Source organism: Larimichthys crocea, chromosome VII (genome assembly GCF_000972845.2).
Source record: "Larimichthys crocea isolate SSNF chromosome VII, L_crocea_2.0, whole genome shotgun sequence".
Lineage (NCBI taxonomy): Eukaryota > Metazoa > Chordata > Actinopteri > Sciaenidae > Larimichthys > Larimichthys crocea.
The window spans coordinates 24749713-24771763 of NC_040017.1; the positions used below are offsets into that span (position 1 = coordinate 24749713).

At 44.6% G+C, this 22051-nt stretch overlaps 3 protein-coding genes across 9 annotated transcripts in view; 2 read left to right on the forward strand and 1 right to left on the reverse strand.

The window, feature by feature from the left end:
* The window catches only part of aplp2 (amyloid beta (A4) precursor-like protein 2), a 50432-nt gene extending 46254 nt beyond the window's left edge, over positions 1-4178 (reverse strand). For 3 of the 5 annotated variants that reach the window (XM_027280187.1, XM_019272977.2, XM_010739696.3), the window contains exon 1: positions 3856-4177. In XM_027280187.1, the coding sequence (XP_027135988.1) occupies positions 3856-3927 (72 nt within the window). In that variant the 5' untranslated portion in view covers positions 3928-4177. Of the gene's footprint in view, positions 1-3855 lie in introns of all 5 variants that reach the window. The other 2 variants (XM_019272978.2, XM_010739698.3) reach the window with 2 other exon arrangements.
* Positions 4179-7135: 2957 nt separating this feature from the next.
* Positions 7136-16002, forward strand: prdm10 (PR domain containing 10). Of its 3 annotated transcripts, none has more exons than XM_027280498.1 (24): positions 7136-7913; positions 8726-8858; positions 9061-9222; positions 9349-9408; positions 9499-9603; positions 9721-9895; positions 10266-10507; positions 10631-10831; positions 11030-11102; positions 11186-11303; positions 11382-11502; positions 11597-11866; positions 11989-12000; positions 12149-12493; positions 12579-12734; positions 12821-13000; positions 13093-13203; positions 13330-13530; positions 13640-13783; positions 13992-14162; positions 14343-14480; positions 14576-14792; positions 14875-14972; positions 15090-16002. In XM_027280498.1, the coding sequence occupies exons 2-24, from the start codon at positions 8787-8789 to the stop codon at positions 15276-15278; spliced, it is 3561 nt and encodes a 1186-aa protein (XP_027136299.1). In that variant the 5' UTR covers positions 7136-7913; positions 8726-8786; the 3' UTR covers positions 15279-16002. The 3 variants fall into 3 exon arrangements, with proteins under 3 accessions (XP_027136299.1, XP_027136298.1, XP_027136300.1); XM_027280497.1 differs by having other exon boundaries at positions 7136-7647; XM_027280499.1 differs by lacking the exons at positions 7136-7913; positions 11989-12000 and having other exon boundaries at positions 8787-8858; positions 15090-15278.
* Positions 16003-16101: 99 nt separating this feature from the next.
* LOC104925976 (uncharacterized) lies at positions 16102-21600 on the forward strand. The gene is made up of 9 exons (XM_027280500.1): positions 16102-17343; positions 17988-18252; positions 18349-18413; positions 18768-18906; positions 19779-19897; positions 19987-20167; positions 20296-20379; positions 20456-20551; positions 20635-21600. The coding sequence occupies exons 1-9, from the start codon at positions 17213-17215 to the stop codon at positions 20971-20973; spliced, it is 1419 nt and encodes a 472-aa protein (XP_027136301.1). The 5' UTR covers positions 16102-17212; the 3' UTR covers positions 20974-21600.
* Positions 21601-22051: the final 451 nt, after the last annotated feature.

Genomic DNA, 22051 nt, shown 5'->3' on the forward strand with positions numbered 1-22051 from the left:
AGGTGACTCACGGTGTTCTGTTCCACTTTGAAGTCGGTCTGCCACTGCGGGGCTTGGAAATGAGGGTTTGAGTGAGTGAGTGGGCGAGTGGGGGAGTGAACTGAGTGAGCGTACGAGCACACAGAGGTGGGTAGGGCTCTGGGATTAGTACCTTTCCCTTTGCAAATCTATAAGCGCCAAGTGTCTCTCTTGTCGCTAAGAGGATTCACATGGATACGGGGATGTCCCAACAATTGAAAGCAAGGTTTTAGGCACTAATCTACAAATTCAAGGACGAGCGAGGCTGATACTCGCCTGATGGAGCACATGCTGCCGCCTTCAACTTGATTGACACGGCACAGCGTTGGAGGTCAAAGAGGCAATCTTTAAAGCTTAGAGAAGAGAGAGGAGGCAGCCTACACGGGGCTTTAACAGCGCTCCACCTCCCACAACCACGCATTGAGTGATCATTATCAGATGTAAATGCTACCGATTGTTGTTTTGGGTTCTTTTCAAGGTGTGAAGCATCGGCAGCAGTCTGCCACCTCGTCCCCGCTCGGGTATCTTGATCACCTCTGTTGTTGGTAACAACACCCTGGGTCGTCCCGGCTATTCAGGGCCACACAAAAGGCCCTCATAAGGAATCACTCATCCCTCCATAGCACCCGCCCCGACAATCACAGCCAACAGGGGGCATTCATTCAAATGCAATTGTTCACTATCAGCCCATGAGCAGAGCAAACACACACACACACACACGGAAGCACACTTTAATATGACTGCAAGCACACACGGCCGAGCACGGACACGGTTTGGATGATAAGGGGGAAAAAATGCAGCTGCAACCAAAGAGCAATACTCACAGCAGAACCGTCATTTTGTTTTAGGCTATGCTGAACATATTTCTTCTTCTTCTTCTTCTCCCTGTGCACAGGTATCTACCATTCCTGCACTTGTGTGAATTGGATCTACCTGTCTCTTGCTCTAGGGCCACTCTGACTAGCACATGTTTGCAAACAGGAATGATAAAACCAGTCTCTCCACCAGGAGTTACCACTGCAGGGTTTGTTCTGTTGTTGCTCGGGTTGATATATTTGATGCTACAGGCTAACTGTATTTCATTTCCCTGCTGGAAAGGACTTGTTTTTTGTTTTTTTGTTTTTTTTGACAGGCACAAAAATCTGATGTTGTGTTGCATAACACTCAGTCATTTTTACACTATGTGTCATTGCTGTGATAATCTCTGCTCGCTTAAGTCAGCAGAGAATAAAATGTACCGAATGCATTAACTGTGCCACATATTCTGTATTCCATTAATCCACTGGGAGCCATATCAGCAAATGCCTCGGCGTGATGCAACTCTCTGGGTAAACCTGGAATGTGGTTGTAACCGTTTTCTAAATTAGCCCTCAGAAAAGACACAGCTGCTCACCCTGGATTCTCCACAGGCGAGTGAAACTGGAATAAAAAAAGAACCCGGCTTGTTTTATGGGTACAAAAAGAGGGGGGGGGATATGAAGTTATGAGGCGAGATACAGAGGGTGAGGAGCAAGAAATCATCAGGGGGAAAAACCACTTCTGAAGCCACTGCGGGCTGTGAAGCCTTTACATCACAAAGATGCTCAAATGAGGAAGAGAGGAGGAGGAGGAGGAGGAGGAGGAGGAGGTGGAGGGCAGACACAGCTGAGGAAACAAAAGATCACAATCTGGCTCTCTCACAGGTATCTGATAAAACAAAACTGTTTACACAGCTGAAGTAGCTGGCCAGTCACAAAACGTCCAACAGGAACTGAGGAACAAGAGGGCCGATGCAGTCTGACGACACCTCGCACACACACACACAAACACACACCAGGAACTATGGAAGGAGAGAGGTGGGTGACAGAGGGAATAAAACCAATCCCAGAGCAAAGGCAAGAGCGTGTTTTCCGAAGGGACTCTCACAGGCTCATAAATTCAAACTCAAGGTCCAGGGGAGCGGAGTGCATTCGGCACACGGCAATATCTACTTCAGCTGTGTGTGTGTGTGTCCACAAGCTCATCAGCAGGGCCAGGTCTGCACACACCAGCAGCTCCGCTGACAAACAACAGCAAGCGGTTGTTGGTTTTTTGGCTGTCCGGGCCTGACATGGTTCAAACATTTGAGGATTACACAGGAAAGGGAAACAGCTTTGGCTTCATGACCATGATCCAGGCTGAGAAAACGATAGTTTGATGATTAATATGAAGCTCAGGACTTCCTGAATCTTTAACTTTGGTTAACTACGCAGCCACACTGTTGAAATATCATGAATTATAGTCTTTCTCTGACTAAAAGATGTTCACAAATAGCGTGGATATGAGGGTAAAGCTGCAAAGCAGTCACATGAATATCCATATTCTATGCATTGGTTGTTTTACTGCAAATGAAAATGCCATATCAAACATAGAAAAAGAAAAAAGCCTCGTCCTTCAGGGACAGCCATTGATTGAACCGCAGCATGCTGCCTTACAGTCAAGGCGTACAGCAGCCCCGCCATAAATTTCTCAATTTAATCTGGGTGACTGATCAGGAAAATTCATTGATTTCATCCATTAATCATCTCAGGAGAGTCTGTACAAGTATCGATCAGCACGTCTGTGCGGTTAGGAAGGTTGACTGAGGAGGCAATCATTGCAGAGGGGACAGGTCTTTGTAGAGAGAGAGAGAAACAGCAGCAGCAGCAGCAGCAGCATAGATTTAGTTGGGGACATAATAACCATTATTCCCCCGTCCACACAATGCCAGCCAATACTGCCTCAAAATGGCCGAGTTCCTTTTCTTCTCCCCTTGCATGATGACCACTTTGCACTGCGCACACACAACAGTGCCAGGAGGAGACATCTTGTTAAAGTGTTTTGTCATGGTTGCTCCAACAGTGAGCAGGAACACTTGTGTGTTTACCCTCTGAGGGAGGAGGTAGGAGGCTGGTGGGGTTGTTTGCTCTGAAAATGGTTGCATTGTTATCCAATGACACACATGTCTGACACTGCAGGCATCAGTGTCCGGGGACAATAACCGGTGAGCCAGCAGGAAAATAGGACATCAGGCAGGTAAGGAGTGTGTTGCACATGTGTGAGCGGGTGTGTTTGAACAGGAGGACCTACATTTGGGTCATTTTTTTTGAGGGGGGGGGGACTATAAACCTGTCAGATTAAGACATTAAAAAGCACAAATGAGCAAGAACAGGGGGCCCGCCTGCATCACAGGACTAGCACAAGAGGGGGCCACCCTGTTGACACAGGAAAAGCAGGAGTTTGAGGACATAGGTGGAGGATTTCCTCCTTCCAGAGACTGTTGCAGAGGTCCTGCGTGTCCCCAAAAGGCCTGACAAAGCGACAGCTGTCTTTCATTTGATCTCTGCAGCAAACCCTGCTGTAATTCTTCTTCTTACATTCCCACATTGTTCAACTCAACGCCAACAAACTGCAATCAGTGCTCAAGAACGACCTGGAAACTGAGTCATTAATATTTAACCAGATCTGATATTATATCAGCCTCCTTTAAAAACACACTGAACTCTATAAAAACAACTATCATGTCAGTCCTTTTCATTATTAACTGAAATAAACCTGATCAGACCCGTTACTTATGAGTGGATCTTGTTTTGGGAGAAGTAGGTCAGAGCATAATAAAAATATTACAGTTACATGAAGCGAGATAAAACAGTGTAATCGCTGAGAGAGCTGAGCCATAAATGCCTCATGTGAAGACTGAAGAGAGAGAGAGAGAGAGAGGACAGAATAAAGGCCGAAAAGATTTGTTTTTTTTTCCATGATCAGATCACACTGGTGTTTCTGATCCAAGTCAGACTGACCTGGCTCAGAATCAACCACAAGACATTTCAGATCACATACCTCAATATAGCCGGCCAGCGCTGGAACCACAATGCCCAAAATAAGGACAGATATCGCCGGGACTGAACCCATCTTCCAGGATCTCCGCTTATGCTACTGTAAATAACTTATATCCTGAGAGCTATGTGCGTAAAGTGTCGTCCGGGGGAGAATAAACAGCAAATCAAATCCTGCGAAATTAACTGATAATCTATCCCGGAGTGCGGCACGAGTCCAGCTCCGCTTGTTTTGTTACCCGAGCTCGACAGAAAATGTTGGAGGGAGACTGTCGGTCTCCTCTGGAAATGTGGACTGTGTGTGTCTGTGGCGCGGTCGCTCTGCCTCTTGTTGCCTCCTCCCTCCTCCCTGGGTTCATCTGATCCAAGCGCAGCGCAATGCGCCACCAGGTGACCGTCCCCGGGAACATCCACCATGACGCACACTTTATTCTGGACAATAAATCAATAAAGATAATAATACCAAACTTTAAATATCATCTGTTTTATCTGCAGCACACGTCCACAAATACAGGCTTTGTGTAATAGATACTTTACAGGTTAAGAATATATGATAAACATCACCAGTGTTTGCTGCTCACACATGAATGCATCAGTAAATATAAGAAAACACTTCAACAGGAGCAAATCTAACAAATAAACAGGCTACTTTGATATTTCAGTGGATTTTACACAAGTTGTTTTACCAAATACTCTCATGGAGGCCATTCTGAACACAGCTTCACTGAGAAGAAGCTCCTTCACAATAAAAGTATTATCAGCTAAATGTAATTAAAGCATCAGAATCCATGTTGTGTATGGTAACATGTTTTATTATTTATTGCTTTTACATAATGGGACAAAAATAATCTTGAATTCACAACTTCAACCAAAACTTTAACAAATGAATACTGGAACAGTCAGTAATGGTGGAATGTAACTGAGTACAAAGTATTTTCATTTCATGCTGCTTTATACTTTTTACCAGGCAGAAATTCAGGTGGAAATACTACATATTTTACTCCACTACATGTACAAAACATACAGTCAGCTTATATATTATGAGCCATTGTTATAAATTAAACTTGGACATCATCATTCATAAATGAATATCAGCATTTAAAGTGATGATCACCAAAATAAATCAAACCGAGAAAAACCACAGACTGCTCCACATCTCAAACAACCAAGAATTATACAACACAGTGCAGGTAATGCACCCCTCATATCAATGAGGTACATCTGTCCTGATGGTGACAACTCATATTTCTAAAGTTCTCCTTCGAGGAGCATCAGGATGTCTCCTCTGTTTCCTCAAACGCTGCTGAAGAGGCCGTGACTGTTTGTTTTCAAGTGTTATTTAAGATGAGTGCAATCAGAAAGCTCCATTCACAAAGAAACAAAGTGTGAGTTTAGTGAATTAGGCCTCTGTTCTTTCTCTGTACACACAAAATCTTTGTTTTGAAGGAAATAAGATGAGCAAAGATTTCATTTTCTTTGTCCAACTGGTTGTTTCACACACGCCATCATCAGCCTTTTGTGATTTGATTACGTTGTCCCCAAATCATCTCTGTTCTGCATTTCTCTCTGATGGCTCATTGTAAAAAGCATCGTGTAATTATAATCTTTGCTTCAGGCAAGGCACTCACGGTGGTTATTAATGTTTGAAACATCAGCAACCGGACGTGTTGGAACAACTTCATTTCGCAGGTGTTGAGTCTAATCTCGGAACGTGTCAATTTGATCCCAAGTTACCTCTGGAAAAACACCTCTGGAAAAATACAGGGCAGGATTAACTTTGTGTTTTAGAAGGTCCAGGTCAAAATATATTGAACTTTTCTTTAACTATAAGAAACAAGGAGTGTAGTGAGAATAAAATGAGGTTAAAAAGACAATACGAGCACACAACTGTAGCATGTAAGAACACCTTTACAAAGAATAGCACTCTTAAGTTACAAGTATTTCAGCTGAAAGGTCAGAGGCCCGTCACACACACACACACACAAAGCATCTGACCAAGAGTGAGACACAGATCATGTCTGCACCTGGCCGGATCAGGGGAAGTTTATTTATCAAGGGGAAGTCCTCGAACTAAGAGGTAACTGGCCCGTGTCCTCAAAAACACCTGACATTATAAAGACAGAGGAACCTGATGAAGAAGTTGTTTGTAACGGGTCATGACTGTAAACTGTAGTTCTCTCAGAGGAAAGTACACAGAGTCATTTAACAGAGTAATGGGTGAATTTTGTCACCGTGTCCAACATCACTTTTTCTCTCCGAGCTGTCTGAAAGCTGACCCTAAACAAACACAATATGAGCCAGTATATTACAGTAATACAATAGTGTCACATATTCTTAATCATAGCTTATCTCAGACTCGCAGCGAGCTCTAAAATAACAACATAACTCCTGCGGGTCAGATGTTCTCTGTGTGTTGGTGGCAGCGCTGCAGCTAAAAAATGACACGAGGTAGGATATCAGATTATTGCCTATAATCATATCATACAATAGCAAGCAGAGCCGTGCCAGAGCTTTATTTAGGAAGGACAATACAGGACGTGACTACCTTCTTCTACAGCACAAACCCTCCCACATCTCCTTTATATCCCTCAGGATTAATGAAGTATCTATCTATCTATCTATCTATCTATCTATCTATCTATCTATCTATCTATCTATCTATCTGAGTTTGTAATGACTGTTCAGCGACCCCCAGTGGTCACATTACGCAACTACATACATGTCTGTTTTATTTTGAAAGTATCCATACTGTGAGTATACACGTTCCTTATAAGGTTGACCACTGTTTTATGACCCCACAGTAACCTCTACTAATTAAACGGCGAGGTCACATTATAATTATAGTTTTATACATTAAACTGTTTTGTTTTTTTTAAAAAATACCACAAACAAAAACACTGGTTGACTAACTAACTAACATGAATACCTTTATTCATATCACTCAGTATATTAATAATCTTAATGTTAATTACTGTATTGTCACCAAACGATGTGGAGTTGTAACTTCTATATACAAAACAAAAACTGTTTGGTCTATTTTAATTTGAAAATATTCACCGGAAGTAGTATTAAATATTGCGCTTCCCTTCTGTGGCCGCTAGAGGGCGGTAAACACAACAAACAAATTTAAAAACACCAAATCAAACGTCGAAATTATATATTTAATATATTCATATATATCATTATTATGCTATTTCGTTCTTACACACATGAAACTTGTTTTATTATAAGAAATAAAAGGAGATTAGAGATTTAATTTAATACTGCAGTTCATTAGTGTGGCCACTTGGGGGCGGCAAAGACGTGTAAATAATACACCGACTAACGGTCATCATCCAGTTGTTGGAAGAATTAAATAAATCTAGAAATAAATCGACTAATTCTCCTTAATATATCCAAAATTATTATATTTTCATGAGTAAACTAGTAAATAATAGCGCATAAGTAGAAGAAAGTCACTTCTTTTAACAGGTTTAATTCTATTGGACGACGACGGATGTTTTAAATTTTCTGATTGGCTGTTCTAAAACCGAGCACTAAGTTTTAAACCACGATTAATAAAACACGTTAGCGGTAACATTATCCGTTTCTACACTTTATTATATAATATTTTATATAATCATTAACACGGTTTCGTGATACTTTTAAAAACGTTAAGTTGTGTTTCAGCATCTCCCCGAAGTAAAAAAAAAACAAAAAAAACGACCACCAACCAGAAGCTACGCTCCTGCGTGTTGCTAGGCAGATTATGTTAATATATGCAATGCGGCCATCTCTGCAGCTACCATTTCTGGAGGTAAGAACAACTTCTACGCTTTCCACAAAATGTCAGAAAACGACGAACTGCTTCGCGGTCGGTTCCGTGGCTTAACTGCTCGGCAGTCTTTCTGCTAATACAAAATAAATGTGCGGTTTGTTTTGACGCGTTTGCACCGGTAGAAAAAATACATTTTAGTCTCTTCGGTCGTCGGTTGTTGTTGTTAGTCCCACCCAAAATGGAGCCCGGTCTTCCTTGTTCACGGTAGACTTGAAGGGCTGGGCTCAACTAGGACGGGGGGACGGGTGGGTCTACCCAAATAATTCGGACTTTTACCGCCTTTTAACGACCTTTTGTTTGAAATATCCCAACGTGGCTCACGTCCTGAAGCATGACAAGTTATGTTTGGCTCCAAGGTCGGCCTTACATTGAGTGTATAAGGCCGGTACATGGTGCAGTAAATGCCCCCGGTTTCTATAGCGCTGGTTTTTGTGGTATGGTCCAGTTGGGACTGAGAACCTGCGGGGTTAAAATAGGGGGGGATTGAATTTATTATTGATTATACCAACTGTGTTTCTGAATGAGATGACAGAGTCGTGATCTCTCGCTGGGTTTTTTCTTTTTGCACCGACATGCTCTTGTGTTTAGACTCCCCGGCGGCCTCGTCAGCAAACGTTGACCGCGTTTTCTCTCGTACCCCCGCTGAGAGTCCTGTGTGACCGCTCTGCTCTGCACAACCACGAAGTGACATGCTGGTTTATTTTGGCGTGCATGCATGGCCTCCCACCTCCTGTCAGGAGCAACACTGTGTCTGAAGATCAACCCCCCAACACCTCATTAAATTAAATTAAAAAAATTAGTGTGGCAGGTCGGACGTGAGGTTGATTTCAGTGTCACTTTGCTCAGAAATGGCTGCTGCAGTGCTTCATTGTTGCAGCTTTTCCCTCCTAGTCCCCTAACATGACTCTGATTCACTCCATGTTTGTGCAAAATGCATCAAAACATCTACAAGACAACCTCCAAACCTCACATCTCACTTTATCTATTATTGCATTACTATCATCATTAAAAATCACCTCAACCCCTTTTTGTGTTTGTGTGTGTTTGTGTGTTACAGGCTGTCTCCAGAGTGAAGTGATAGGCGACGTGCTTGGCGACAGGCCTGGCACCGTGCTGCCATGGAGACCAAGCAGGAACCCTCTGCTGTGTGGAGTCAGGCTGCGAACAATGATCCAGGCAACGGTGCACAGGTCTGCCACCCTGCCTCAAGTGTCCCTGAAGTGCCCTATTCAAGTCATAAGAACACTGCGGCACATTTGATACGTTGCAAGCATCTTGTAATTTGTGTTTCGTGCTCGTCACACATCCACTTATATGATTTGAGGAGGACAGTAACTCACCGTAGATTTTCTTGAGTGCAGGTGATTCATACTTCTTGTGTGCGTGTTGCAGGTGCATTTCGAAGGCGGCACAGTGGCCCAGATAGTTTACAGTGGAGATCAGGCAGACCGGGGACAGCAGCAGGTGGTTTATACAGCAGATGGGAACTCCTATACCTCTGTGGAGTCTGCAGAGCACACGCTGGTCTACATACATCCTGCAGATGGCACTCAGGTAAGATCAGATATGTATTCACCTGACATTTTGAAGCATTTAGATGCCACCCATAACTAGAACATCATGCACCTATGTCCAAATATCACACCAGAGCTTCATATTTTCATTTAACTTTCCTTTTAGGCTGTCTTCTCTGATCAGCCACAGGTGGCGTACATTCAGCAGGATGGTACAACCCAACAGGTGAGTTTACCAGGCACTGTCATGTCATTACATCTCTGTGTCCCACCTGGTTCTTATTGAACTTTTAAAGCAATGTGATCTCATTCGTAGGTCACAGTTTTGCTGCCCAGTGGACCGAACATGAACGCTGCCAATCTGCATGTTCTCAGTAATGTCGCAGAGGCTCCTCAAGCTATCCTGGAGCCAGTTTCCCAGGTGAGGACTGTTCACCTTTCCAAACAAGAAACATAGTATGTGTTTGTAGCAGGGAAACAGAAGTACCTGTTTAGCCCAGCAGGTAAATGGTCTAACTTTATGAAATGACACACGCAGGAGCAGCTCTCTGTGTCCAATTCGCTCCCCTCCATGGCTGACATAGCCGACCCCCCGACCAGTCCGCTAGGGGCCACGGACTCCACAGATGATTCTGACGAAGAAGAGGATGAAGACTCTGAGATGGATGACTGGGAACCTCGCGAGCCTCAATCGTTCAACCCTCACAGCCTCTGTGAGTGACGCAGTCGTAGTGTGGAGTCTTCTTCTGATCTGATTGATCTTGGAACATTAGATAAACATTACAAAAAACAAAGATGCTGCTGCTCTCTGGCTGACGTGCCAGATCTAATTCTGGACTAGGCAAACGATTTTCTTGATAAGCAATTTAATCTGAGGTTGTGTTGCATCTAAATTTATCTGTTACCATGGCAGTAAGAGAAATGAAGAGACCAATTTAATTGAATTTTATTTATAGAGAGCCAACAGAAGTTATCTCATAAGCTCACTGAAATTGAAACAAAGTGAAATTAACGGTTCTGTTGACAGATTTGTTACATCAGTTGTGGTGATTCTGTCTTCTTCCCCTCTTTGTGGCCTCTCAGGGTGTGAGGAGTGTAGTAACGCCAACCCCACTGTGTGTCTGAAGCACGGCCCTCTGCACCCCATCCCCAACCGACCTGTCATGTCCAAAGCCCGGGCCAGCCTGCCTCTGGTCCTCTACATCGATCGCTTCCTGGGCGGGGTGTTCTCCAAGAGACGCATCCCAAAGCGCACACAGTTTGGTCCCGTAGAGGGACCCCTGGTTTCTCAGAGCGAACTGCAAGATCACTACATTCATCTTAAAGTAAATCAGTTTCTATCTGACGGCTCTAGATGTCTCTTTAGTCGTGCGTTTTTTATTTTGTTGTAGAGCTGCACTGTTCATCTAACTTCTGATCTCTAATCTGTTTCTTTCTCGTTGACGTAGCTGTGCATGTTGGATGCGGAGAAAGATGGAGAGAAGTCTGACGACACCTGGTTGGACCTTTCTGATGAAGATAGTTGTAACTGGATGATGTTTGTGAGACCTGCTCAGAACCACTTGGAGCAGAACCTGGTGGCCTATCAGTACGGCTCAGAGATATTTTACACCACCATCAAGAACATCCAACCCAAACAGGAGCTCAAGGTCAGTCTTATGCGTTGAGTTGTGTATACAGTAGCTCATTTATCATCAAACAGATGAAGAAAGTCACCTCGTTTCACTCAAAAGTCGAACATCTGGTAACTGAAGAGCCAGATATCTATCTGAGGGGCTGGTGGAGAGTGAATCAGTCCCAGTAAATGAAGGATGTCTTTGTGTTTTTGTTGATATTTCCTTCTGCAGGTGTGGTATGCGGCCTCATATGCAGAGTTTGTCAGCCAGAAGATCCACGATGTTACAGAAGAAGAGAGGAAAGGTGAGTCTCCGCACATAATGCTTAATGTTCACACCTCGTTGTCGTGGTTGTTCGTGGTCCTCACTTGTTTGTTGTTTCCTCAGTGCTCCGGGAGCAAGAGAAGAACTGGCCTTGTTATGAGTGTAACCGTCGCTTTGTGAGCTCTGAACAGCTGCAGCAACATCTCAACATGCATGACGACAAGTTAAACTCTGTTACCAGGTAAAACTTTGTTTCTTACTTTCTATTTTTACCACATTAGAACCTGTATGACTGTTTTATGTTTCCATCCTCTGTCAGATCCAGAGGCCGGGGTCGAGGAAGAGGCAGGAGGAGATTTGGGACAGGAAGACGACCAGGACGGCCTCCTAAATTTATACGTTTGGAACCACCATTAGATGCTGGTGGAGACAAGACAACAGTAAGAGACACATTAATAATCTGTAATGATATAATTTACTTATATGTTACTGAATTACTCTCTAACAACATTTCCAATTACCTTTTTTAATCAGGAGATGCTGGAATTGACGGAGAAGCCCCTGGAGGGGCAAGCAGAGGTAGCGCAGAACGGGCTGAAGGTGGTGGAGATGGAGCCGGAGGTGGAGCCTGTGACTGAGGCAGATGGCCAGCTTGTAGCTCCTGCAGGGGAGCCGGTCCCAGAGTCCATCACCACACCCTCCAGTACGGACCTGCCAGGTCCGCTAAAGGAGGACTCAGCACAGAGCAGCCAATCAGACACCCACCTCACATCTCAGGACATGCGCCGTGCCAAGAGGATACGGGTAAGACCGGAGTCTCTCTGTGTTCACCGAAATGTTTCTGACAGTTTGTTTGGTGTCACGCTGGCCATGATTCGCTTTACAAAAAGTGTGTCTCTCTTCCTCAATGCGTGCGTTTCTCAAAGATGGATGTGCAGGTAGGTGGGATGACAGAAAAACACGTTTTTCTTTTGTCAGTTTTCACGGTGTCGATGTTCATGTCACATTTCAGCAGATCCGTGTCAGAAACACAGCTGGGGTTTCCTGTTGGTGTAAATTCCTCATGTTTCTCTTCCCCCGTGTCAGAATGCAGCGCTGCAGCACCTTTTCATCAGGAAGAGTTTCCGTCCTTTCAAATGCACCCACTGCGGAAAGGCCTTCCGCGACAAAGACAAACTGGACCAGCACCAGCGAGTCCATGGTCGCGATGCCTACGCCTTTTCCTGCCACATTTGCAACAAGAGCTTCATGAGCGACTCAGCCCTGGAGGATCATCTGGTGGTCCACACGGAGAACCGCTCCTACTCATGTCTCTTGTGCCCAGAATCCTTTGAAAGGCTGGACCTGCTCAAAGACCACGTGGGGGTGCACGCCGTGGACGGCTGCTTCACCTGTCCATCCTGCAAGAAGACGTTTAGTGACTTCATCCAGGTTTGTGGTAGATGCTTCTCACAGATTGATCAAGGCAGTGTAGCCAATGAACGAAACTCTGACTACTAAATGTTCTCATCTTCAGGTGAAGAAGCATATCCGCTGCTTCCATTCAGAGAAGATCTTCCAATGCCCAGACTGTGAAAAGGCCTTCTGCCGGCCGGACAAACTGCGCTTGCACATGTTACGGCACTCTGACCGCAAAGACTTCCTGTGCTCGACATGTGGCAAACAATTCAAGGTAAGACAAATAGGAGACGGTTTGTAGTGTTAGACTGTAGATATGTGAGTTCTTATATGTGACATTTTTCCTTTTGTGACGTTAAGAGGAAAGATAAGCTGCGGGAACACATGCAGCGCATGCACAATCCTGACAGAGAGGCCAAGAAGGCCGACCGAATCCACCGATCCAAAACCCTCAAACTGAAGGTGCCCACCACCGACTTCGAGAGCTTCATGTTCAAATGCAGAGTGTGCATGATGGGATTCAGACGCAGAGGAATGCTGGTGAGCGGAAAAAACAAAACAAATTACAGAGAGTTTTTTTTATTCATTGAGATCGAATTCCAGCACACTTAGCTTTATTTTTCTGCTTACAGGTCAATCATTTGTCCAAGCGACATCCAGAGATGCGTATTGACGATGTGCCTGAGCTAACACTGCCAATTATCAAGCCCAACAGAGACTACTTCTGCCAGTACTGTGACAAGGTTTGTTTTCCCCATCCTGTCAGGTGCACAGTGAGTTTTGGAGAGGACTCAAAACATTTCTATTTCTACTTCACCTCAAACTGCCTGAGCTGTCAGTCTGATATTAATGAACTGATCTCTGTGCAGGTGTATAAGAGTGCCAGTAAGAGGAAAGCCCACATACTGAAGAACCACCCCGGGGCAGAATTGCCTCCCAGCATCCGTAAATTGCGTCCGGCTGCTCCCGGAGAGCCGGACCCCATGTTGAGCACACACACTCAGCTGACTGGCACCATCGCCACTGCCCCGGTCTGTTGCCCACACTGTGCTAAACAGTACAGCAGCAAGGTCAGTATAGAGCTCTGTGAAAGAGGGTATTTTACTTCCAGAGGAGATCGACTGTAGCTCTGTGTTTGCAGTAGCTCACAGTGACACTCACTTTGTCTTTGTATCTCAGACTAAGATGGTTCAGCACATCAGGAAGAAGCATCCGGAGTTTGCCCAACTCGCCAACACCATCCAGACTCCTCTGACTACAGCTGTTATCAGCAGCGCTCCTGCAGTCATCAGTGCAGATGGCACAACAGCTGAGACCGTAGTGGTGAGAAAGAGTTACAAACATACACGTTGAGCTCAGCGGATTTCAGTAAAATAAGTATTACATAAACAAAAAAAAGTGGTAATAGAAAAGAACAAACCCACTCTGCAAATAAATGTGATGTGAAACTACTCGGTATAGCAAAAGCAAGAAACAAAGGTCAACTAATATACACCAGACATTATAACTGTATGATTTATTTCCTCTGCAGACCACAGATTTGCTGACCCAGGCCATGACGGAGCTTTCTCAGACGCTGACGACAGACTACCGCACAGCGCAGGGAGACTACCAGAGGATCCAGTACATCCCCGTGTCCCAGGCAGGAGGCAACTTGTCCCAGCCGCAACACATTCAGCTGCAGGTGGTGCAGGTGGCTCCGGTAAGATCTGGGATCTGATCCAGGACCTAGATTGTTTTATTTTGTTTTCTTTTAAACTTCTGTGTATGCTTGGAAAGCTGACACACCATCTCAACAACGTCCTGCTGCACAGTTTGAAGTGTTTGTGTGCAGATAAAAGAGTTAAAGTAGCTTCTTTTTATGAAAATATGTGTTTCACAGGCTTCCTCCCCACATTCCCAGCACCCGACAGTCGATGTGAGCCAGCTGCATGACCCTCATGGCTACAGCCAGCACTCCATCCAGGTACAACACATCCAGGTCGCTGAGCCCTCAGGCACTGGGCAAGGTGCCACCCAGGTAAATCCTCAGTACACCCACTCTGGGGTCAGGTTGTTTAGTAATTTATAATACGTAATTAGTGCTCATGCAACCGTCTCTTCACTCTCTTTCAGGTCACAGGTCAGCCTCTAAGCCCAACCTCTCAGCAGCCTAGTCAGGAGCTGAGCCCCACCCAGCTCACCCCTGTCACCTTAGCTCAGAGCCACACCCTGCAGACCAGCAGCACCCAGCAGCAGCAGCAGCAACAGCAGCAGCAGCAACAGCAGCAGCAGCAGCAGGGCACTGTGCAGCACGCTTACATACCCGGGAACTGGAACTACAGGGGCTACCGTGAGTCACACACCTGCAACCGTATCCTACCTGTCAGAGTGTTTTAAAGGCTGGTCGGGTTAATGTGTTTTTACTGTTGCAGCATCTGAGATCCAGATGATGACTCTACCTCACACACAGTATGTGATAGCTGAGGCCAGTACGCCTGTATCTGGAGTCAACAGCAACCAGGTGAAAACGGTGAGTGGATGATGTCTGAAAGATGAAAATGAGAATGTGAAATATGTCATGCTGCTCGTGTGAATGCTGAAATGAATTTGTGAGACTAAAGACGTTCTCGTCCCCGTCCCTGTGCAGACACACTACGTCATCTCCGAGGGTCAGACTGAGCTGGAGTCCAAACAAACGGTTCCCCAGAACACGACCCAGGCCCACACCGAACATCTGGAGCAGCAGTCGACCAATCAGCAAGCCACCACGCAGTACATCATCACCACAACCACCAATGGCAGCGGCACTAGTGAAGTTCACATCACGAAACCTTGAACTGTTTCTGCGAGCGCCCGCACAAACCCGCAGACCGATCCCGCATGTAGACCTCAGCAGCTTGTACGCACATGAATGAACAAACACAGTCATATGCACATTGATACAGACTTGTGTACATACAGAGATAAACGGATGGGATGACTTGATAACCGGCACAGTTTTATGTGTTTAGGGAGTGTTTAAGATGTTGAATGAGCTGAGAGAATTAAAATGAGTTGAGAGTTGATTTTGAACAGGAAACATACAGAACAGAAACCGAACTGAACGTTTGTTTAGAATACGCAGCACCGAGAAGAAGCGTAGATTGTTTTCAGAGACATTTTAATTTACTGCTTTTTTTACTGCTGACAACGGACATTATATGAAACACAGGGTTTTCTGTGCATGTTTGGAAAGTATGGACAATGAACGCGATCATCTGAAGTAGAGGAAAGGATTTGTTGCTCGGTACTCCTACAGGTTTAAAAGTTGCGGACATTTCTTAAAGTATTTAAAGGATTTGTAAGAAGCGAGATAAAACTGTATCAAACAATCCTGCAGCTGTCCTTCTAAAAACAGGTCATCATGTTTTTGCCCAGAAGACACCATCTATTATATCGTATGTTAACATATTGTTGCATTTCATTTTGAGAATCTGTATTTATTTCCACGCTGAATTGTCCTGATTTCCTCAAAATCCTTTGTCATTGTCACAACATCTGTTTTTTTTTTATAGTAAAAATCTGAAAAAAGAGAGTTCTCAGATACATATATCATAGTACAACTCACTTATTTGTTTTTGACATCTAGAAGACAATCCTCACAGACTGAATGACTCTGGATACTTGACTCAAACTTGACTCAAAGAGGTGTGGCTGGATGTGTCGTTACACTTTTACATCGTTGCAGCAAGATGACAAGTTAAACCACCGTCAGGGAGTATTAAGTTATATGTATTTTCATTTTTGTTATTAGCAGTTGTTTGTCTGTGAGGTAAAATGTAATTTTATTTAAATTTTGGAATTGGGCAGAATATTATTTTAAGGTAAACTAGCTGAGCACTCGGCATGTCTCCTGTTTTCTTCACAGTGAATTGAGAAAGGAGAATGTACAACCAGATCTGTTGATTTTCATCCTGTACTTGCACTATAAGTTCCCAATGACACAGGTTAGCACACTGAATTAAGGCCATTGTAAAGTGTTGTTAATGTGAACCTTATTTACATTGGTCTATGACAATAGACGTGCAGTACAGCAGGAGCATTACGAAGGATCGCTCCATTTGTTGCAGGTTATTTCCTCCTCTTGTCCTCGTGCTGAGAGGTTAAATCCTTTCATATACAGTACGTACACTATGTTTACTGTTCACTTCGTTATGAATGTGGTGAACTGGGACGCCCCTAACAATTTCACAGTGTCAATTGAGGTTAATTGAAGCTTGATGTGTTGTTTCCGTTCACGCTGCTAGATGGCAGCATGACCCCAGAAAACAGAAACAAGTTCAACAGCATTTTTAAACTGTCACGGTGAAGCACAGCAACGGAAACAGACAGTGTAAACCTCGTTAATGATTTAAAACGGGCTCTCTTCCATTTGTACATGTATCTCAGTTTTTAATGCTGTTCTTCACATGATGTTGGTCTAATAATAGCTCTGTTTGAGTGTGTGACAGTGATTCAAAAGACAAGAAGTGACTGCTGCTCTCAGCTCCTGTAGGTGTAGCTGGGTGGAGCAGGGCTTGTCCTCAACACAATTGTAATGAGTGTGTTTAACACATTCCTGCCAGTTTGGAATGTGGGAAAAGTAAAAAAGGCACTACCTAGATAAAACAAAACTTCCAGTAAAGCCAGTCTAACAAGATCTCCACGTCACAGAACTAATCACATATAGAACAAGTGAGTGTTTCTAACCGCTGCTGTTTGAACCAGCATGTCTGTCTGTGTGTTGCTCCAATGCCTCAGATGACAGTCGCCTACCCCAAAGGGAAAGGGGTCACAGGACGGGGGAAGAGGGAGGATGGGGAGTGTAAATGGATGGAGGAGGTAAAGGAGGACGGCGAGGGAGACCCTGCTGATAGGCAGAGGTAGGTGGACCTGTGTGTCAACAGGTGGCCTTTGATTTGAATCAGCTTTTAAAGGACAGGACTCTGATTATCTGCTGCAACATGAAGGAGAAGTCTGTGTGAAATGATGGTACGTTTCTGTGCTCGGGCCATGTTGACAGAAAAATGCCTTTCTGCTCCATTTGGTAGACGTCTGTCAACATGTCACGCCTCTGCTGCTTACATTACACATGCTGAAAACACCTGAAGTGACTATCAGTTATTATACAGTACGGTGCTGCGTTGTGGATTTGACTCGGATGGACAGCATCAGCCTGTCCGTCATTATGAATGCATGCTGTGTGGTTGACGCATTGTTCAAAACCTCCAAACTATTTTAAATTCCAGTCTGGATTTCTAAAGAGATACCACATTTTAAAAGGTGAAGCACAACAAATCTGTAACTTTCAGTGTCAATGATCTTCTAAAGGATAATTTGTGACAAGAGGTCCAATATCAACGTTTATTTCAGCACTGCATTATAGTTTTTCCACCTTCAGCAGTCCTAATCTAAGCAAAGTGTCTATTTGTATCTCCCTGTCCTTCCTAATTAACAAATCATACTGTTCCTTTTCATTTACAATGAACATGTTCTCTCTCTCTCTCTCTCTGTTTGCCTACTCCAGCAGACCAAATCAAACACCAGCTGTTCTTCAGCTACTGCAAACATCTTGGTCACAGACTCTGAGGACAGTTCGACCCTGGAAGGGCTGGTACAGTTTCGCTTTAGTAGGTGTAGTGTGGTCGGTGTGCCAGGTGGAGGAGCCGCAGCACCCCTCTCTGTTTCTCACAGGTGTGTGCTGGAGGCTCCTGTTGGTGTGTTCGCTGTGGATAGTCCTGGGAGGCTGTGCCCATGCCCTGAGGTGCTGCCTGAGGCCAGGACAGAACCAGGTGAGCGCAGCGGCGTGGAGTGAATCTCACTCAACACTGTTGGTGTATTTAATCGTGTTTGTTCATGTTTATTCAGTAACTTTACTTCAATTCAAGGGGGAACCGTCGCTGAGGGTGCAGCAGGAGGTTATGGCTGAAAACAGGGATGGGCAGTGTTCATGGTGAGACAATCATTCCTCCATTATTTAATATCAAAATCTGACATTTGGCAGCAGAGAGAGGCAAGTACCAAAGTTATCATCCTGATATATCTATATTTTGAAACATATTTCAACACACACATACTTCAGGTGTCTTAATCATCACACCTGTTTGCAGATCATTTGTAGGAATCACATTTTTATTGGTGTCTTTGTTCGACCCGTCATGAACGTGCCGAGTTCTGTTTGAAAAGTACATTTTTAACTTTTTTCAAGATGAAATATCTTTGAAAGAAGTCTGGCGAATCAGTCAAAGAGTTTGAGTTTAAATAAAGTATAATCTTTTCAAACAAACCCATTCACATGCTTTCACAGTACGTCCCAGTCGAGGAGGCCGGGCCGTGACGATCCTCTGGCCCTTGCCCTGGTCGACAGCCTGCAGCTGTGTGTGCTTCAGGAGCCCCTGTCAGACCCCAGTGTGCCCCACATGAAGACTCTCCTCTTCAGGCTGGAGGTAAGAGGCAGGAAACCACCTCAAAGAAGCAAAATACCCTCTTTCTCTCTCGTTCTCTCTCTACCACACACGGCAGCCTCCAGCGATACCTGTCATCTCCTGTGTTCTGAGTCGCTCTTTGCATGTAGATCAGTGTGAAGACTTTGTTGGTGATATTACAGAGATCAGACCATGCACTCAGGCATCCACACATATTCTAGCCCGAGGCAACACACACCGTCGCTGAGTTGCTTTCGTCTGTGCTCTGAATTTACCACTTTGGCCGAGGAGTGAAATTTGAACGATTTGACCCCTTGTATGTGTTTCCTGTCTGCCTTTTAGCACATGCTCTGTTTGTGGCTCTACGATAGCAGCGAGATACCGTAGTTCATGATCAAATATCTCAAAGACTAATGTACTTTCTGTGATGATTAATGTGCTCACTGGGCCAAGAATATGGCCTTTCCTTCTGGCACCAGCCTGAGGATAAACTCACGCATCAAAAGGCCACGAGCAAAGCTGTAAACTCTTTGTCTTGTTTTAATCTCTTCCTAATGAGTAAGTGCCCTGCGCTGGGGTTTATCATTTCACTTTCCAGTTCCAGAAATTGATTTTTGAATCAGTGTCGTTTTTATGTGTTTTGGCATTTTTATATTGTATGAAAATGTATCTTTGAACAGTCGCATGTGTAGAACAGATGTGTGGGCGGAGAACGGATATAAAAAGCAACAAGTAGATTCCTGCACACTGTATTCATCTCTTAAAGTTTTTATATGACGGCAGTATGCACAAATAATATAACATGTATATGGATAATGTGCTGCACAGTCTGAAGTGGCTTTACCAAACAAAAACCCACAAACTAAACCCAAATCCTCTCTTTCTCGCTGCAGTCAGTGTTTCACACACTTGAAAAGGCTCCTGTCGGGTCTGAGGCGACACCGGAGGGGGTGGACAGGGACCCTGCACTGACAGACAAACTGAAGCTCATCCTCGACTACCTGCAGCAGAGGTGAGGTTCGACATCTTAGTGTACGTGCCATCTGCTTTCTTGGAAACTTTGTTTAGTTGGACTAAACATCGCACGCCGCTCTCTGATAGGGTGAGGTCACTGTGCAGACTCGTCCAGGTGCAGGGGGATTTTGAAACCAGTGTGAAGGACATGCTGGAGGGCCTAGATGGCCTCTGGGCTCAGCTGGAGGAGCTGCACACTGGGGTCACGCTCACCAAAGAGGGGAGCCGAGGCCACGGGGACCTGGCCTCAGCACATACAGACACAGAGGTAAGCAGGTGTGAAGGTCTGCGTTGGATTTATTTAGATTTTTTTAACTACTTTTAACTAGATTCAGCTCCTTTAAAGAACATTTGCCTTTGAGCCTTGTTTGTAACTCCCTCATGTGTTTTCCAAAGTCTCTGTTTGCAGTCTTGGATCACTACAGGAACAGACTTCAGAGCTGCCAGACTCATCTGAAGGACAGCACACAGCTACTGCAGGTACACTCCTCCTCATGCCGTAAAAATCCACTTTTGTTGTCTCCACTCACACTTCACTCTCTGCCCTGTTTCACAGGAGTTAACCTGGAGACACGCTCATATGTGCAACAGTGTGAGCTGCAGCAGCGAGTCGGTCTGGCCAGAGCTGTTGCTCCAGTCCAACATTGAGCAGGTACTGTGTACTTAACTCTGGCCGCTAGACAAACAGCTGAATGTTGTTTGGAGGTTTGACTGAAAACTCATTTCTCTCTGCAGTTTGACAAGGCGCAGGAGAGTTTCCTCTCCCTGGAACAACAGACCTCAACCTTCCAGGCCCACCTTGAGGGACTGGGGAAGGAGAATCAGGAAGGACTTGCAGGACCCCTCGCTGGGGCCAATTCATGCCCAGTCTCTCCTGAGAATTCACCACATCTCCACAGTCAACGTACAAGCGATTTGTCACTGGAGCGCCGTAACTCGACCTCTGCATCCACATCCTCGACAGACGCAGACCCAGAAACAGAAACAGACAATCCTCTCACACTGTGCGAGAGGTCGGCTCTGCAGTTCTCCACCACTATGGGACGCTTGCGTAAATCAGGAAGGAAGAAGTGACTTTTATTGGACGGTGGAGATTTTGTAAATATAAAGATGTCAGAGCGAGAGAGCCTATTGGCAAATGTTGATCATTTGCTGGCTGCCTTTCATTTCAAAGACTGTGGTGGTTTGAAACAAACGCCCTGTGTTCTTCAAACACAAGGGGGCACACTTTCACCAGTTATTACAAAGACACCTCACAGCCCCCATTCAACTGTATTATTCTATCAAATCTTTTATATACTGTATAGCTGCCTCAGATCTGTGTCTGCAGTGATGGACCGTGGCCCTGACCTCCACATGTGGCTCATAAATGATTCAAATTCGAAATAGAAGAAGAATCTCATAATGTGTCGGATGAATGAAATTTAAGCACACATTCCAGGTGTTTTGAATTTTAGAGTAACTCACTTTGATTTTCTAACTAATTTCATCAACCGTCCTATTTGTACTCAGAGGGAATAATGTAATATTATTTCATTTGTGTGCTTCTTGCTTTGAAGCCTTATCCAATGTCTGTTAAAACTCTTTTAACCAATGTTGTTAAAGTCCCAAAAAAACATGCTTTTACATTTATCTTTGATGTTTATTCTAATGTACAGGGGGAATAGGTTACAGGCTAAGAAATTCCAGGCTTTTCCAGAACTATCTGTCTCTCTCTATCAGACTGAGTGGCCACGATGACTTGAGCCCTTCAAAGCAGGGATTTTTAGGTTGAGGGCAGCGGGGGGAAAGGAAGGTAGAAGAGGGCAGTGGAGGTCAACGCCGGAAGCGTTTCTGTTATTACTAAAAACCGAGCAGCCCTCTAGACCTTTTTGAAAGACGTGCATGCCTTTGATCCAAATCCAATTACCCTACAGATTCAACACTGATGCTATAGAAGTCCAAATAGTTTTCTACGACTTTTCCGGGCCAGAGCAAACAAGCATTTCTGATGAGGTTCGATTCATTCACGACTGCCGTTAAGTGCTAAATGCAGGGAGTCGGTACAGTACAGCACACATGACGTGGATGTCATTTGACCGTGGACTTGCCTACCATCTGCCAGATCCTGCATCTGTCTGATTCCCTCACACTGGGGCACTGATTGGTCGAG

Coding starts and splice junctions, on each gene's coding strand:
- prdm10 (XM_027280498.1), top strand. CDS start 8,787: ATGGAGACCAAGCAGGAACCCTCTGCTGTGTGGAGTCAGGCTGCGAAC. Junction 11,103..11,185: donor TACAGAAGAAGAGAGGAAAG/GTGAGTCTCCGC, acceptor TTGTTTCCTCAG/TGCTCCGGGAGCAAGAGAAG. Junction 14,163..14,342: donor AGGTGGTGCAGGTGGCTCCG/GTAAGATCTGGG, acceptor TGTGTTTCACAG/GCTTCCTCCCCACATTCCCA.
- LOC104925976 (XM_027280500.1), top strand. CDS start 17,213: ATGCCTCAGATGACAGTCGCCTACCCCAAAGGGAAAGGGGTCACAGGA. Junction 20,168..20,295: donor CAGCACATACAGACACAGAG/GTAAGCAGGTGT, acceptor TGTTTTCCAAAG/TCTCTGTTTGCAGTCTTGGA. Junction 20,380..20,455: donor ACAGCACACAGCTACTGCAG/GTACACTCCTCC, acceptor CCTGTTTCACAG/GAGTTAACCTGGAGACACGC.